Source organism: Carassius gibelio, chromosome A12 (assembly GCF_023724105.1).
Source record: "Carassius gibelio isolate Cgi1373 ecotype wild population from Czech Republic chromosome A12, carGib1.2-hapl.c, whole genome shotgun sequence".
Lineage (NCBI taxonomy): Eukaryota > Metazoa > Chordata > Actinopteri > Cypriniformes > Cyprinidae > Carassius > Carassius gibelio.
Window position 1 is genome coordinate 447,987 of NC_068382.1, and position 18,089 is coordinate 466,075.

The window sequence follows — 18,089 nt, forward strand, 5'->3', positions numbered from 1 at the left end:
CCAACAATGCATGTTCATGGATTTTCTTTGCTTTGTTTGTAAATTAAAAGTAAACTGCTGCATTTAGAGCCACATCTCATCTCCTTGCCGTGTGTCATGAATGTACACACAGACCGAGAGAACCAATAGCAGTGTTTAAAAGGGAAAATCCAAAAATCGTAGTCCAGACAGGCAAGAGGTCAATAGTAACAAAAGCAGTCCAAAAAACAAGAAACACGAAAAACACCAGGGAACACGAGAAAGCAGGGTGACATAAACCAAGGACTCCATGAAACAGATATAAACAGAACGGGTATATATGGACAGGTGAAAATGATGAAAGTGGAAACAGCTGAGTGCAATTAATGGGTATGCAATTAACAATGATGAATCAGACAAAGGTTGGTGGGAAATATAGGGCCTGCAGTGGGGTGACTATGGGGAAGTGAGACCACTACTAGTGGACACCCATGGATACACAGACCAGACACTGTGACACCGTGCCTGCACCATAGCACAAACTTCACATTTGCTAAAACATTTTCAACATACTATGATTTGTAATGCACTAATCCTAGGTGAACTCACCATTGTCCAGATACCGCACAGTGGAGTTTTTGGAAAAACTGGGGTCAAAGTTTGCCATGAGTGGAGCAATATACTGCGTCGCAGTCAGCATGCGGTGTGTTATCTCTCCAGTGAAAATAAACCCTACAAAAATATGAAGAGTTCAAGCATAAGATACAACATTTCCCACAAAAAAGGCTATATTGTTTTAGTTGTGTCTCACAAAGAGGCAATGTTAATCAAGATACATATTTTGTGCATTATTATTCCACACCAGGATAAAAAAACATTATTTCTGTTTAATTATATAGGTTATGGAATTTTATTTATTTATTTTGTAATTACTACCTTTAAAATTGCATTATTATTTTTTTCAATCTCAAATACAACCACCATAAAAAATATAACTATATACAGCTGCTAGTACTAATTTCTCAATACTTAGGTCACCTTTTACAAAACTCTTCCCACAGTTTTCCCACACCATCTTTCTTGCCATAGTAGTTTTACATTCGAAAACTGCTGAACAATATTATGCGTCTCATTCTTGCATTAATCTAGCAAAGTTTATTACCAACAAGCACACTTTTTCACTCATAAAACAAGGACTTAAAAAAACACAAAAATACCAGAAATACCAGAATATAACATATCTACTGTTCAGAGTTCAATGCAGTATATGTTACATGGTCCAATATTCTTAAGTTGCCCCTTTTTGCATAGATGGTAATGAAATCAAGACTAACATCTGTGTAGGTGTTCAGATCCATCTTATTGATTTGATAAAATTTTATAATTTACTTTGGTAATATTTTACCATGAAAGGTATATTTTCAAAACTAAAAAAATCCAACCTGATCACACTTGTAACACCACTAGTCAATCTTTCAAAATCTGTTCTAAATCTTCCATTGCAGTTATATATTTTAGTCAACCTAATCACTGTTCCAAACACAAGATCTTTGTAAAATGTAATGAGAACATTTCATTTAATCACCGAAATACAAGAGTATGATCTTCTTTCAGTTTAGTACTTTTAACAATCAGTTAAGTACATTGTGGCCTAGTGGTTAGTATGACTCCTAACCCTAAGGCTGTGGGTTTGAGTCTCGGACAAGCAATACCATGACTTAGGTGCCCTTGAGCAAGGGGCCGAACCCCCAACTGCTCCCCGGGTGCCGCAGCATAAATGGCTGCTAACTGCTTCGGTTGTGTGTTCACTGCTGTGTGCGTGCACTTTGGATGCGGGGCACGAATTCTGAGAATGGGTCACCATACTTGGCTCTATGTCACGTCACTTTCAATAAATAGAAAACAATACAAGATGCATATTTCTAATCCTTGTTGATGAACTAAAGATCTTACAGTAATACAAAAGACACTTGACACAAAAAATAAACGAATTACCTAACTTATGTAATTGATATAACATCTATAACATTTAACATTAGAACATTAGGATCTACTTCCTGATGAAATGCAAAGAAGTGATGAAATAACCTTTTCTATTATATGTAGAATAAATACTGTAGCACATTGTACACATTCAAACTCATAACTCTCGGATTGATTTGTAGCCAAGTACTTCTTAAATGTACTGTATTCGTGCATAACAGCTGCCTAGGGGAGGCAGAGAAAGCCATTTGTCTGATGACTAAGAAACTTCTCTAGAAAATTACAAATATGAATTAAGGCTGCAAGCGGGCCCTTGCACCTGGAGCAACGGTGGGCAATATGCATTTAAAGTAAATTTAAAGTGTAGAGTATCGGACCCGAAACAGACAAATTAAAGAGTGGATCAGGAGCACTGAAACAAGAGGAGCCGAATTCCTCAGAAAGGCAACATGATGTTGTAAATCAATTCCTAGTGCCACAAGTCAGAAGCAAGATAACCAACCAACCAAATCTTTCACAGAACAGCTTTCAATATTAACACCATTAGAACAATTATTGACAATTTCAATTTCGGAGAAGAGATTGTCAAATTTGGGGCAAGTAATCGAGATGCAATGCCGGCCATCACATGTAAACCCATGAGTGTAATATCGAATATCCTTGGATTGACTTCCCCCCACCTAGCAGAACCAGACTGAAATTCCTAAGGGGACCTTTTAACATGTGGTCTCCACAGAACATCTTTATGTCAGAGAATGGCACAGGAAATGAAAGCTTAGCATAAGTTCTGTCAGGAAGACTCAATTGTTAGCGTCACCTATTACCTTCTTAATTGTCCAATCACGTTCTAATAATAGAAGTATAATGAACCTGTGATTACACTTGTCTGAGTTTGCAGATGCTGAACGCTTCACTCACCACTACCCACCCCTCCAACACCAACATGGTTTCCTCTCTCACCAGTAACGGAGCTTCTTCTCTCCATCTTTTTTACCACAGCAGGATGTTCTTCCCCTCCAACCACCCCACCACCAACAGGATGGTCCTTCCTAAAACCTCATGGGGGTTGGCTGTGCCCCTGCCTTCATCTTCAGGCAGGAAATATTGAATCCGTACCCTCGAACTGCTAGTTACGGATGGGGTCTACGCCAAATACTACCATATATATATAGCTTGCTGGGTTATTAATAAATGGATGATAGTTACAATATCTTCTCCGAGTCTTTCTGGTAGAACTGTTTTTTATAGTGAATTCAATAAACTCAAAATTACTTATAAATGAATATCAGTCCATTGCTTGACTCCATATTAATTTATATGTAACCCACACATTTGACAACCATGTTTATAATCACTTATTGTCTTTTAATAACTATTGGATAGCTTAAGGATTCATATTCATGTTTAATCTGCTTGCTTGAAACATTCCTGACCATCAGTTATTTGTCAAATGTATCATATTCTTGTTATAGAAATCATGTCCAAAAATGTACCCTGCAAGAGCGGGACAATTTGGTCCACGTGCTTGGTAAGATAATATGATTTATGATACCCCGAGTAAAGACAATATATAAATGGTCAAGACAACATTTGAGGTGTGGCCAAAATCAAATTTTGCTTTTGGCATTTAGCTTACGTTTAGATTTTGCTCCTAGTCATGACTTTTAGCGTTCTTTGAGCGAGGTTCGGCCTGCAAGCCTGCTGCTACTTAGGATATCTTTTCTGGGTAGTTGGGTTCGTTCAAACAAACAGCATGCCTCACAGAGAAATGTGCACTGTCGGTGTTGACCTGCTTGAATTCATTGAATTCATTCATTTTGGCGGTCCCAGTAGATCTTTTTCGGAGGCTCCTGGGGCATATGGCAGATGCAGTGGCACCTATACTGCTAGGGCTATTGCATATGAGATCTCTTTAGAACTGGTTCATGGCCGAGTCCTGAGTTGGTTGTGGCAGCATGGCACTAAGTGGGTCCAAGTTACACCAGCTTGTCACCAAACCTTCACTCCGTTGTCAGGTCTTACATTTCTCTGGTTTACACAGATGGCTCCATCACTGGGTTGGTGGGACACATACAACAGGCGCTCAGTGTCTGGGATTTGGATGGGCCCCAATCTGCACTGTTTTATCAGTTTCCTAGAGATTTTAGCAGTGAATTTTGCCTTGAACCATCTCAAAATGTGCTTATCAGGCAAGCAAGTGCTGGTTTGAACGGACAACGCAGCGACCGATGTGTACATCAACCGACAAGGTGGTATTCGCTCCTGTCATATGTCGGAACTTACCCCCCACCTCCTTCTTTGGAGTTGGAATGTTCTGAGTTCACTTCATGCCATTCACATTCTGGGCCTGTGCAACCATATGGCAGAAAACCTGTCTTACGGTCTCGGGAGAATGGTGACTCCATCCCCAGATAGTCCAGCTGATTTAGAGATGTTTCAGAGCCGCTCAGGTAAGCCTGTTTGGCTCTCCAGAAACCTCTCACTGCCAGTTGTTCTGGCAACACAGCTGGCCACAGGGCCTGCGCAAGTATGCTTTTCCCCCAGTAAACCTTCTCACACAGACATTGTGCAAGGTAAAGGAAGACGAGGAGCCGGTCTTGCTTGTGGCGCCGTATTGGCCCACTCAGACCTGGTTCCCCAAACTAGTGCTCCTCACAACAGACCCTCCCTGGCAGATTCCTCTGAGGAAGGATCCACTGACTCAGAGATTTGGCACTCTGTGGCTCCTGTGTCCAGAGCTCTAAAAACTTCATGTCTGTCCCCTGGATGGGACACGGAGGTTTTTGGTGACCTACCCCAAGTGGTAGAAGACACCATCACTTCGACAAGAGCACCGTCTACAAGACACACTTACACCTTGAAGTGGAACCTGTTCATTGAGTGGTGCTCTTCTCATCGAGAAGACCCCTGGAGATGCCCTGTCAGGGTCATGCTTAATTTTTTCAGCAAGGGTTGATGGCTGTCTTCCTTCACCCTTAAAGTCTATGTCGCTGTGATTGCTGCTAACTATTACCCCCCGTGGAAGGGAACTTGTTAGATGAGCATGACCTGGCCATCAGGTTCAATGGGGGGGGGGGGTATGACAGAAGATTAAATCCTCCCCGGCCCCCCTCCATACCCTTTTGGGACCTGTCTCTAGTGCCTAAAATACCACAGTAGGCCCCGTTTGAGCCTTTGCATTCACTTAAGCTGAAGTTTTTTTTCATTAATAATTTTTTATTTCATTAATCAGTAATTAAAGTAATTAAAGTAATTTCATTACTCCTGCTTGCACTTGCCTCCATCAAGAGGGTATGGGACCTGCACGCATTTTCGGTTGACGATGCCTAGAGTTTGGGTTGGCTGACTCCCAGGTAATCTTGAGGCCCGTCCTAGCTATGTGCCCAAGATTCCCACTGCACCCTCCAGGGATCAGGTGGTGAACCTGCAAGCGCTCCCCCCAGAGGAGGCAGATCCATCCCTAGCCTTGCTCTGTCCTGTCCTGGCCTTGAGATGCTACATAGACCGGACACAAAGCTTTAGGACCTCAGACCAGCTCTTTGTCCGTTGCAGAGGCTGGCATAAGGGGCAGGCCATCTTTAAGCAGAGGTTGGCCCAATGGATTGTGGATGCCATCGCCCTGGCTGCCCAATTAGGTGGCGAGCTCACTCTATTAGAAATGTTGAATACTCTTGGGTGCTGGCTACACATTTGCTAGATACTATAGCTCTCATGTAGAGCCGGTATCCTCCTGTGTTCTCACCTCAGATGGGTAGAGACACTGAGAGGCCCCGTTGTTGTTGGCTTGCAAAAACTATTTCACAGTGTCCATATTGTAGACCATGTTGAGCTCCTCCATCCACCGGAACGTCCGGCGCCAGGCCTTCACTCAATGAATCCTAGAGAACTGGTAGAAGAGTAGGTTACCTATGTGAGACCTTATTGGATCCCATCTGTTTAAACTCCATGGTATAGCCTCAGAGCCCCTGTTTCCCCCATGATAATTCTGCCATTTCCAAGAGGTTTACAGTCACCTCCAATTTTCCATGTACACCTAAAAGGAAGTCCATATGTGTATTTGCTTCTGAAACCTCCTTCGGGAAGGATGGGGTTTCAGAGCATCCCTGTTCCAAGTGGAACGGGTTTTCCCAGTGTTATCCAATCTCACTGAGTGGGTAGTCCTACGATAATGTTGAATGGTCTTTTTGCTGTGAGTACTGGCCTATACCAAAAAGGCACACAGGCGACTTGCACAGGGCACTGGAAGAGGCAGCATCCATTGTGCTTTGGTAAAGGATCTCACTTGACGTTGACGGTGAACAACTAAGAGAGAACATCTCAGATACGTATGTAAACCCCATTGCCTAATAGAAACGTCATGTCCTGTCGCCATGGCTGCTGTACCACCGCTCAGCCTTTGCACCTGCTACATTTTTATTCTCACACTCTGATCAGCTAGAGAAGCTGGATGCAATAATTGCATGCCAATGTGCAATGGTTCGTTAGCGAGAATCCAATTTGTCGGTCGATGTAACGTCTACATTGTCTCCTTCGGGGAACAAGGGTTACATATTTAACAGAGACGTTTTGAATTGTAGAATTGATACGGACTGATATACTGTTTTCTATGCAGGTTTTGTGTGTCATATGCGGCTAAAGATTGATTATGACAAAAAATAATATGCTTTCAACTAAAATATTTAGTTTTGACAGTTTTTTTTTTTCTTAGGTGCAGATCTCAGGTTTTTACTTTGGTAAAGTTGATGCTTAGTTTTGAGAATGTGTTTAAATATGTGTGAGAGTGGAAACTTTTTTCATGAATTTTGTATTAACAATTGAATTTATATATTTATATTTATATATATATATATATATATATATATATATATATATATATATATATATATATATATATATATATATATATATATATATATGCAGTAAAAATAATAATTTTAGATTTTATGTTTTGTGCTAACCGAGCATTTCCTTAAAGAGTTTTGCAAAGCAATAATAATAATAACAATAATAATAATAATAACTATATTATTATTTTTTTTTATTTAGGTTTTTATATTTGAATATTTTATTACTGTAGAAATGTAGCACATTGCTCTTCACTTTGAAATTAAGTTTAATTGTCATGTCTGTTTTGGGGTTTGGTTCATGTTTTTGTCATGTTTTTTTGCTTTAAATGAATGGTTGTTGTCATGGTGTAAAGAACAGAAACTGCTATTTGTTAATAACTGGAATCTTTTCTGTGAGCGTCCTAGACTGTTTCGCGCTGATGGATTACACCCCAGCAGAGTCGGAGCGGAGCTGCTCTCTGACAACATCTCCAGGACACTTCGCTCCATTTGACTAGTAAGACAATTCTCAAATAACTATTATGATGAGTTTTGTTCCACCCGCTTAAATGATAAAAGTACTTGCGCTGTAAAAACTATTAAGACTGTGTCTGTGCCCCGAATAGTGAGGTCAAAATATAAATATAATGTAGGATCTAGAAAAAATCTTATCGTAATTAAACCATAAAAATGTAAAGTAAATGAACAAAAACAATTTTTAAAGTTTGGGCTCATAAATATTAGATTACTCAATCCAAAAGCAGTTATTGTAAATGAAATGATCACAGATAATAATTTTGATTTACTCTGATTGACTGAAACCTGGCTAAAACCAAATGATTATTTTGGTCTAAATGAGTCTACTCCACCAAACTACTGTTATAAACATGAGCCCTGTCAGACTGGTCGTGGCGGAGGTGTTGCAACAATATATAGTGATATTCTCAATGTTACCCAGAAAACAGGATACAGGTTTTAACTCTTTTGAAATACTTTTGCTAAATGTTACTGTCAGATATGCAAAAAAAATCGAATGTATCTCTTGCTCTGCCTACTGTGTATAGACCACCAGGGCCGTATACATAATTCCTAAAAGAATTTGCAGATTTCCTCTCAGACCTTCTAGTTACAGTTGATAAGGCGCTAATCATGGGAGATTTTAATATTCACGTTGATAATGCAAATGATACATTGGGACTGGCGTTTACTGACCTAATAAACTCCTTTGGAGTCAAGCAAAATGTCACCGGGCCCACTCATCGTTTTAATCATACACTAGATTTAATTATATCGCATGGAATCGATCTTACTGCTATAGATATTGTACCTCAAAGTGATGATATTACAGACCATTTCCTTGTATAGTGCATGCTGCGTATAACTGATATTAACTATATGTCGCAGCGATACCGTCTGGGCAGAACTATTGTTCCAGCCACCAAAGAAAGATTCGCAAATAACCTGCCTGATCTATCTCAACTGCTATTTGTACCCAAAAATACACATGAATTTGACAAAATTACTGACAACATAGGCACTATTTTCTCTAATACATTAGAAGCTGTTGCCCCGATCAAATTGAAAAAGGTTAGAGAAAAACGTACTGTACCATGGTATAACAGTAATACTCACTCTCTCAAGAAAGTAACTCGTAGTCTTGAACGCAAATGGAGAAAAACTAACTTAGAAGTTTTTAGAATTGCATGGAAAAACAGTATGTCCAGCTATAGACAGGCTCTAAAAACTGCTAGGGCAGAGCATATACACAAACTCATTGAAAATAACCAAAACAATCCAAGGTTTTTATTTAGCACAGTGGCTAAGTTAACAAATTACCAGACGCCACCTAATTCAAATATTCCACCAAAGTTAAATAGTAATGACTTTATGAATTTCTTCACTGATAAAATAGATAACATTAGAAATACAATAGCGAATGTAGATTCTACAGCATCTAACACTTCAGTTTCATCCATCGCACCCAAAGATAAACTGCAGTGCTTTACAACCATAGGACAGGAAGAGCTAAATAAACTTATCACTCTATCTAAACCAACAACATGTTTATTAGATCCTGTACCTACTAAATTACTGAAAGAGCTGTTACCTGTAGCCGAAGAACCGCTTCTCAATATCATTAACTCGTCGTTATCTTTAGGTCACGTCCCAAAACCATTCAAGCTGGTGGTTATCAAGCCTCTTATTAAGAAACCAAAACTATATCCTAGTGTACTGGCAAATTATAGGCCTATTTCAAATCTTCCAAAAGTTGTGTCTGCTCAATTGAGCACCTTCCTGCATAAAAATGATCTGTATGAAGAATTTCAGTCAGGTTTTAGGCCCCACCATAGCACAGAAACTGCCCTTGTTAAAATTACAAATGACCTGCTTCTTGTGTCAGATCAAGGCTGCATCTCATTTCTAGTCTTACTTGATCTTAGTGCTGCATTCGACACCATAGATCATGACATACTCATAGATCGACTACAAAACTATACAGGTATTCAAGGGCAGGCTCTAAGATGGTTTAGATCCTACCTGTCCGATCGCTACCATTTTGTTTACTTAAATGGGGAGTCATCTCATTTATCATCAGTAAAATATGGAGTGCCACAAGGATCCATCCTAGGTCCCCTTCTATTTTCAATATACATGTTGCCCCTTGGTAATATTATTAGAAAATACGGAATTAGCTTCCACTGTTATGCTGATGATACTCAGCTATATATCTCAACAAGACCAGATGAAACTTCCCAATTATCTAAGCTAACAGAGTGTGTTAAAAATGTAAAAGATTGGATGACAAATAATTTTCTCCAATTAAATTCGGATAAGACAGAGATACTAATTATTAGACCAAAAAACACTACACAGAAACATGTTATCTGTTTCTGATGCAGAAAAGCTAGTTCATGCATTCATGACCTCTAGACTGGACTATTGTAATGCACTTCTAGGTGGTTGTCCTGCTTCGTCAATAAACAAGCTACAGGTAGTCCAAAATGCAACAGCTAAAGTCCTTACGAGGTCAAGAAAATATGATCATATTACCCCAATTTACAGTCTCTGCACTGGCTACCTATTAAGTTCCGTATCAGTTACAAATTATCATTACTTACCTATAAGGCCCTTAATGGTTTAGCTCCTGCATACCTAACTAGCCTTCTACCACGTTACAACCCATCACGCACCCTAAGGTCACAAAACGCTGGACTTTTGGTAGTTCCTAGGATAGCAAAGTCCACTAAAGGAGGTAGAGCTTTCTCACATTTGGCTCCCAAACTCTGGAATAGCCTTCCTGATAATGTTCGAGGTTCAGACACATTCTCTCTGTTTAAATCTAGATTAAAAACACATCTCTTTCGCCAAGCATTCGAATAATGTATCTTTTATTTGTGAGTGTAGTTGCATCTGATCAAAGGTGCATTTGTATTCATTAGCTTGGGTTAAACTAATTTTATTTTGTTGGATCAGCAGCTATGCTAATGATGTCTCTATTTTGTTTCTATGTTTTGCCACGGGATTCACATCCCGTGGTCACTAGGATTTACACAAGCTCCAGTCTGGATCCAGAACACCTGAGAAGAGATGATGCTGACCCTCAGAGGACCTCAGATGATGCCAACCCTGAATCAACAAACAGAACTAACAATTATTGCTAAATGTGTGATTGAATCATATAATAACTAAATTAATAATATTGATAGTTCATCGTCTAGCTGACTACGTCTTGTATTATTATTATTATTTTTTCTAAAATCCTGTCAAATGTGCACAAACTACTAGTTACTACTAAATATTGTAGAAACATAATTTTCTGTAAAGTTGCTTTGTAACGATTTGTTTTGTAAAAAGCGCTATACAAATAAAATTGAATTGAATTGAATGTTTTTTTTATTATTTGGAAGTTTTGTTTACTCATGTAATTCTCTTTTCAGTCAAGTAATCTTGTATTTAAGCCCTCTTGTTTGCCAAGTGTTATGGATACTCCTCTGGCTTGATGGAGACAGAAGCCAAGGAGTCAAGGATGTTAAACATGTAGCCCTGGCTGAAGCCAGTTTGGGTGGGGGAGGATGAGGGAACTAGGGTAGTGGTTAGAGTCTCTGGACTGCGCTTACAGAATGTGCCGGTAATGCACAAGTTTTGGTGTGCATTAAACAATAAACAGAAGAAGTTGTTACCCTCCACCTCCATGGTCTCTAAGATTTTTTAGTTCTTGCTAGACAGAGCTAGGTAATTACTTAGAAATTGTAGTATGTTAATTGTTTGCAGATTATGTGATGAAAACTGTAGTTATTAACGTAATCTAGGTTACTCATTTTAAGTAATGTATTCTACTTTTTTGATTACTTTTTTATCAAACATGTTTTAAATATAGCATTAAACTTACCATATTGATATAAAAACATATCAAAGTAAAATAAAATATATTCCATTTTGTTAATATCAATGTCATGAAAATGAAAATGAAATTGTATCAACATACATTAATAAGCATGAAAACAAAAATAACATTAAATGTCTTCCAGGTTTGAAAGAATTTTGTCCTGGCTTCCACAATGAACAGTTACTGAAGGTCACTGGATATGATGATGATATAGTGTTTTACAGCTATATATCACCAGTGTTCAGTAACTTGCATAATTATTTGTTTCATACTGTCACGATGCCTTGCGGGAAGGAACAAAGGAGCCTTGGATAAACTAAACTGAAATGTATTATATCCAACACAAAGGTGAAATCCACACTTGGAAGGGAAGGAAGACAGACACCTGGTAGACCCGACAGAGACAGAATGCTAGGACTAGGACTTAAATACTAGACAAAAGAAGGAACACTGGGAGGAACATGAGCACAGAATAACTAATTAGACAAAACAAGACCAGGAACAGAAAAAAAAACATATATGGACGGGAAACATGGGAGAAACTGGGTAACCAGAATGTGGGGAGGGAAAATACAGCACAAAACAGTCCATGATCCTGACTGTTACAATAACAACTCAATTGGGGAAGGGGGCACGTGCCCTGGATGCTGGTGTAGGACCGGGACAAAGAAGGCTTCCAAGGTGGATCAGGGAGCTCTGGTAACCATGGCAGAGAAGGCAAAGGAAGGAGCCAGGGAGACAACATGAGGAACCAGGCTGGACCAGACAAAGGGAGGAGCCAGGGAGACGGTAAGAGGGATTTGGAGGATGTGGTGCCAGATGGAACCCAGGCCACAGCAATAATGTCGACCCACGGTGGAGCCGATGGAGGGAGGAGCCATGGAGGAGGGAGGGCTGACAACTCCAGAGGACCAACCAACGGATGTGGAGCAGGTGGTGGAGGAGCCTGAGGTGGAGATGGAGAAAGCTGATGAGTAGAGCAGATTGCACCAGCAACTGATGCGGTGACATGGATCTAAAAGGCCATGGTGGAGCCTGATCGACAAAGGACTGAGGTGGAGCCAAGGGGATGAAGGAGCCTGACAGAGCTGGGGGGATGAACTGACAAGTCAGTTAAGTTTTCCTCCATTTTGCATTCTCCCAAATCCTTTTTCAGCTGCACTGTGGCTGAGGGTGAAGCTCCCCTCCACACTCTATCTGTCCTCAGCCATGGAGGGCACTGTAGTCATTCAAATGGTGAACTGGATGAAGTCAACTGCATACTCCAATAGAGAAAGGTCTTTGCGGGAAAGGGAGGTGAACTCTGCAGTGAGGGAATCCATGGGGAACAATACAGTTTGTAAAATGTTTGATGTGTCTGTTGCTTCCCCTTTCCTGTTTTGTTTGTTTACATTTTTATGTTGTTTTGTTGAATCAAGAAAATTAAGAAAGTTGATCACAAAAAAAAAAAAATACACTAAATGGAAAATGGAAAACAAACAGGGGAGACGTACAATTAACTGTACATTATACAGTCGTCTTTCAAGATACACTGCCAGAAGGAACGAATGAGCAGTAGATAAACGAAACTGCCATTTAGTAAATCCAACACACACAAGGACAGCCATCAAGGATGTCATCACATGCAACCCATGATCTCTCCTCAGGGCCAGATCCTTTCTGATCCACAAGATACTCCAGGTGACCGCCTCATCGCCGGTGGTCCAGGGTGGTTAGTTGTTGTTCTAGAATCTCGGGAGGAGGAAGAGGGACGTCAGGCTTGCCAGGTTGTGTATGAGGTGAGACCAACAGGTTGGTGAATGATATGAGGAAGGTAACATTAAGGTACGTGCTATGCAATAGTGAGAAGAAAGCTTGAGTCGGTAAGTGATTTTGTTTATCTTCCTCCTAATGGTGAATGGATCTATGTAGCAGGGACTCAACTTACAACTAGGCCATGGGAGTAGGAATGCAGATATCTCCTAATCTCTTGGACTTTGCACTCAGTATATCCATTGGTTTGGGGATGATATCCAGATGATAAAATGATGGAAATTATGAGGAGTTTGAAGAAAGTTCGCCAGAACCTGGTAATGAACTGTGGCCTATGGTATGACACAATGTCTTTGGGCTGTTCAGAGTTTCAGAGAACATGTTGAAAGAGTTGCTCTGCAGTCTCGAAGGCGGTGGGTACTACCTTCAGAGGTATGAGTTTGTAGGCCTTTGAACCTGTCCATTTGGACCAATCAGACACACAACTATTTGTTATATTTAACAAATAATATCTAACCAAAGGATCTATGGACCCTTCTCCCGAAATGCAACTAACACTTTAAAAAGGCAGAACAGGACTCTGGTTCCATAGCAACCAAAACTGATAACACTAGTTTAATGGCTCAAAGGAATGCGGGCAAAACAACTCTTAACTCAAGTTAACTGCTAAGTCTTCTGTGTCTGTGTGGAGAGCCTGAGCTGCTACAGGCATTTCCAGTAGGCACCAGCATATAGCTCAGGCAGTCTGTGGTCCTGTTAGATCAAACTTACTCTCATTAATTGATACATTAAGTATCATTTTCACCCTTTACAAAGTTGTGTTTGAACTAAGAAACTGATGTTTCCTCCAGGCTGTAGATCTACTGAATATCAAATGATACCATAGCTTCATGTTTTTATTTCCCTTCTCTTTACTGCTTAAGCTTTAACCCTTTTTATAGGACCACTGTATATGTGTGTGTGTGTGTGTGTATGTAAGACTAGATTGTGTTTATGTAGTTCATAACCTCTTTCTTGTATCACACTTGAGGTTGCTCATTGTTTGCTCTTAACTGGAGTCCCTCGTCATGCAGATTTTTGCTACATGCTCTGAGTAATATTGTACAGTAAGAAAGTTATTTTCCTTAACCAGTAAATTTAGTTCCTCTAGTTTTTTCAGAAGGCAGACACACTCTGTCAGTTTAAATCTAGATTAAAGACTCATCTCTTTAACTTGCCATACACATAATACACTATCGCATTTCTATAATTCAAATCTCTTAAAGGATTGTTAGGCTGCATTAATTAGGTCAACCAGAACTGGGAACTAAATCAGAAGAAGAATGGCATCTACACTAATATTAGTCTCTTTCATTCTTATTCCGAGGTCACCATAGCCATACAGATCCAGTCTTTATCCAGTTAAGATGGTAAGCGTCACCACCTAGATCCAGTCCACATCCAGATCAGATGGTGGATCACCCTAGAGGCCTTAATGTCAGCAGAGACCATGCCAACTAGATGCTCCCCAGAGACAGATTCCCTGCCAAGACCAAATCATCTAGACGTCAATTAATGCAAGGCCAATGGAACCAGACAAGTCCTTTGCACCTGTGTTGCAGCCTGGAATTAAACCATGCCATGATGATTTCATCAGGGCAGAGGATAACCAGAGGATACCTAGCTGCTCTGCTGGGGGTGCAGATGACTTCGGAAATTTTTCAATTATCACTCCACTGTAAGATCTCACCATTGTTCCACTTCATGTTCTGAGAATGTTGAGTTAGCCAAGGGCCTCCCAGGAAGATGTTGACGGTTGAACCCTACAGCACCAGAAAGGAGATGGGGACCCGATGTAGACAACTGATGCAAAACGTGATGGTGTGTGAGTAATACTGGATCCTGCCTCTGCCCAGCGGTTATCCCAGAATGGTGTGAATGTTTAACCCTTGTGCATTGTTCAAATTCACTACCCTTTCGTTATGTTTGGGATGAAAACATCCACTCAATTAAACTGCTGTAAAAATGTATCAGATTCTTTTTTTTTTTTCATTTTTTCATTGTTTTCTTTTTCAGAAATATGTTAATCAACTTCAGTCCTGACCAAAACGACCAAATGTTTTTTTTTTTAACTCTTTAATTGCCAAGTTCATAAATGATGTCACTGATTTGGGGGAAAAACACACAAAATGACTTATTTTCAATATAAAAGTAATTGTGGCTGGATTATTATTATAATTATTTGTACGTTTTAAAGCAGTCTTGGGAATGTCAAAGATTAGTAGCAACATTGGTTTGATGCGTTTTTAGTTTTTGTGCAGCATTAAAGATTTAGATTTAATTTTTTCTCCCTCATTTGTTGTTGGTGGCTGTTTTTGCCCCATTGACTTCCATTATAATTAAATTTTTTGATTGCAAAGCCATGACACCATATTAGCATGCATTCTTGATTGCTTGTGGTTTTCCCTTTTGGGAAGAGATAAAATTAGTTATTTTTACAGTTGATCACTAGGTGGGACCATTAACCCTTTAGATAGGCCTGTGCAAAAAAAAAGGCTTAGTTTCTGGCTTGTATATGGAGTTATATGGAGTATAACAACATATTATAGTGTGTGTGTGTGTGTGTGTGTGTGTGTGAGAGAGAGAGAGAGAGAGAGAGAGAGAGAGAGAGAGAGAGAGAGAGAGAGTGCAAGTAGTGATTGCAAGTGACATTGTAATTTAGTTTATTTTTTCTTGTCTTCGCCACCTGGCTACTGTTATAAAATGTTGGGAAATTCAAACAAAAAGTAAAAATTAAATAAATAAATAAAATCAATAAAATAAAAAATAAAGACTACAAGTGATGTCACTAGTGGAAGTGCAAGTGTGAGAATGCAAGTCTGAGAGTGCAAGTGCAAGTCTGCAGCCAGACCCTCTTGGTCCTGGAGGGAGAGAGTACAGCGGAGGTCCAAAGGACTATGTCTGTACTGTGGAGGCTCAGGACATACCATCTTCTCCTGCCCGGTAAAAGAGCCAGCCCGGTAGTAAACTTGAGGCTACTATCGGGTGGGATCTCTGCTGGGAATTCCTCAACAACATCATCGACTCTCCTTCCGGTGAAACTGCGGTGGGAGAATCACACTCACAACTGTCAAACCCTTCTGGACTCCGGAGCCGAAGGTAATTTCATTGACTCACTCCTTGCACGTCACCTGAACATTCCTGGTCTCTCCCCATCCATGTCACCGCACTCAACGGCCAGGAACTGCCTCACATCACACACTACACAGAACCCATCACTCTGCTCACTTCTGGCAATCATTGTGAAACCATATCCTTTTTCCTCATGGACTCCCCTGTAGCTCCCATTGTGTTAGGTCACCCCTGGTTAATGAAACATAATCCACGAGTGGAGTGGGGTTCCAACACAGTCACATTGTGGAGTGAAAGTTGTCATGAGTCTTGTCTGGTTTCTGCTTGTCTTGTTGTCCCTGTTTCTGTATTTCAGAAGGAGAACATGGTATTGCCAAACGTGCCCACAGAGTATCTGGACCTGAAGGAGGTGTTCAGTAAGTCCCATGCTGCTTCTCTTCCTCCACATCGTCCCTACGACTGTGCCATAGATTTAGTGCCAGGTAAGTCTCCGCCTAAAGGCAAATTATACTCTCTTTCTATACCTGAGAGACAGGCCATGGAGAAATACATTTCTGATTCCCTAGCATCTGGGTTCATCCGTCCTTCCTCTTCTCCAGCGGGGGAGGGATTCTTTTTTGTGGGTAAGAAGGACGGTTCTCTGTGACCTTGTATTGATTACCGAGAGCTGAACATCATTACGATAAAGAACACTTATCCATTACCACTCATGTCTTCAGCTTTCGAGAGGTTACAGGGAGCATCCGTATTCACAAAATTAGATTTACTTAATGCTTATCATTTGGTCCGCATCAGGAAGGGGGATGAATGGAAAACCGCCTTTAATACCCCTAGAGGGCACTTTGAATACTTGGTGATGCCGTTCGGGCTCTCCAACTCGCCAGGGGTTTCTGGGGTTCGCCAATTTCTATCGGCGTTTCATTCACAATTTCAGCCAACTAGCCTCACCTCTGACAGCCTTGACCTCTCCCAGTTCTCCGTTCAGGTGGTCGGATGCAGCTGAGACTGCGTTCATTAACCTCAAAAGCCACTTCGTCTCGGCTCCCATCCTTGTGGCCCCTGATCCCACATGGCAGTTTGTGGTGAAGGTCGACGCATCAGAGGTGGGGGTAGGAGCAGTGTTGTCCCAACGTGCTGACTCAGACTATAAGGTACATCCTTGCGCGTTTTTTTTCCCCATCGATTATCTCCTGCTGAACGCAATTATGACATTGGTAACAGAGAGTTGTTGGCCATCAAATTAGCTTTACATCTACAGCGATATTGTTGACTTGATTGCAAATAAATGCACATACACTATTTAAACTGAACAGAGATGACACACTTTTCCTAATGAATGTTGTTCAGTTGCTTTGACACAATGTATTTTGTTTAAAGCGCTATATAAATAAAGGTGACTTGACTTGATGATATCTCCCAAGGGTAACATATAAAGCATGAAGAGTAGCGGCCCTAGTACTGGGCCTTGAGGACAGGGCCGTAGCTGGGGTTTGCGGGACCCCGGTGAAGGTTGTTGCAGTGAGCCCTGTTTTAAATGGTTTAATTTGTATGTTTGTTCATTTTTATTTATGTGGGCTATTTACACAAATCTTTAAGTTTTTTTTTTTTCAAGTGTGTAGGTGTCCAGATACAGAAACCGAATAATTAAATGTAAAATAGCACTGGATAGTCTTCAATGTAAAAATTAAATATACAATCAAACCAAAATTTATTCAGACACCTTCGACATTTCTCACATTATAAAATTTATTTACTATCGCTTGTAAAAAAAAAAAAAAAAAAAATATGACAAGAACTTAAGAGTTAAACGGTGTCCGAACAAATTCGTCTTTATAGTGTCATAACTTTGATAGAAATTTGTGTAATGGATTACAATCAAACAAAACTTCAGAAAACTGTTATTACGAAAATATTTACACAATTATCAATACTTTGTTGACCAATTACCAAGCAACACCGGCGGCACCAGGGGGGGTCCTGGGGGGTCTCAAGACCCTGCCAAAAAACGCCTTGACCCCCCATTTGACCCCCCACCCTCTTCCTCATTATATATATTTATATATATATCCGGG

The 18,089-nt window shown here is 40.2% G+C and overlaps 1 protein-coding gene across 3 annotated transcripts in view; it reads right to left on the minus strand.

Moving 5' to 3' along the window:
• The window catches only part of plxdc1 (plexin domain containing 1), a 314,569-nt gene that overhangs the window by 62,862 nt on the left and 233,618 nt on the right, over nt 1–18,089 (minus strand). For all 3 annotated transcript variants that reach the window (XM_052610764.1, XM_052610763.1, XM_052610766.1), the window contains exon 5: nt 568–690. In XM_052610764.1, the coding sequence (XP_052466724.1) occupies nt 568–690 (123 nt within the window). The remainder of the gene's footprint in view (nt 1–567; nt 691–18,089) is intronic.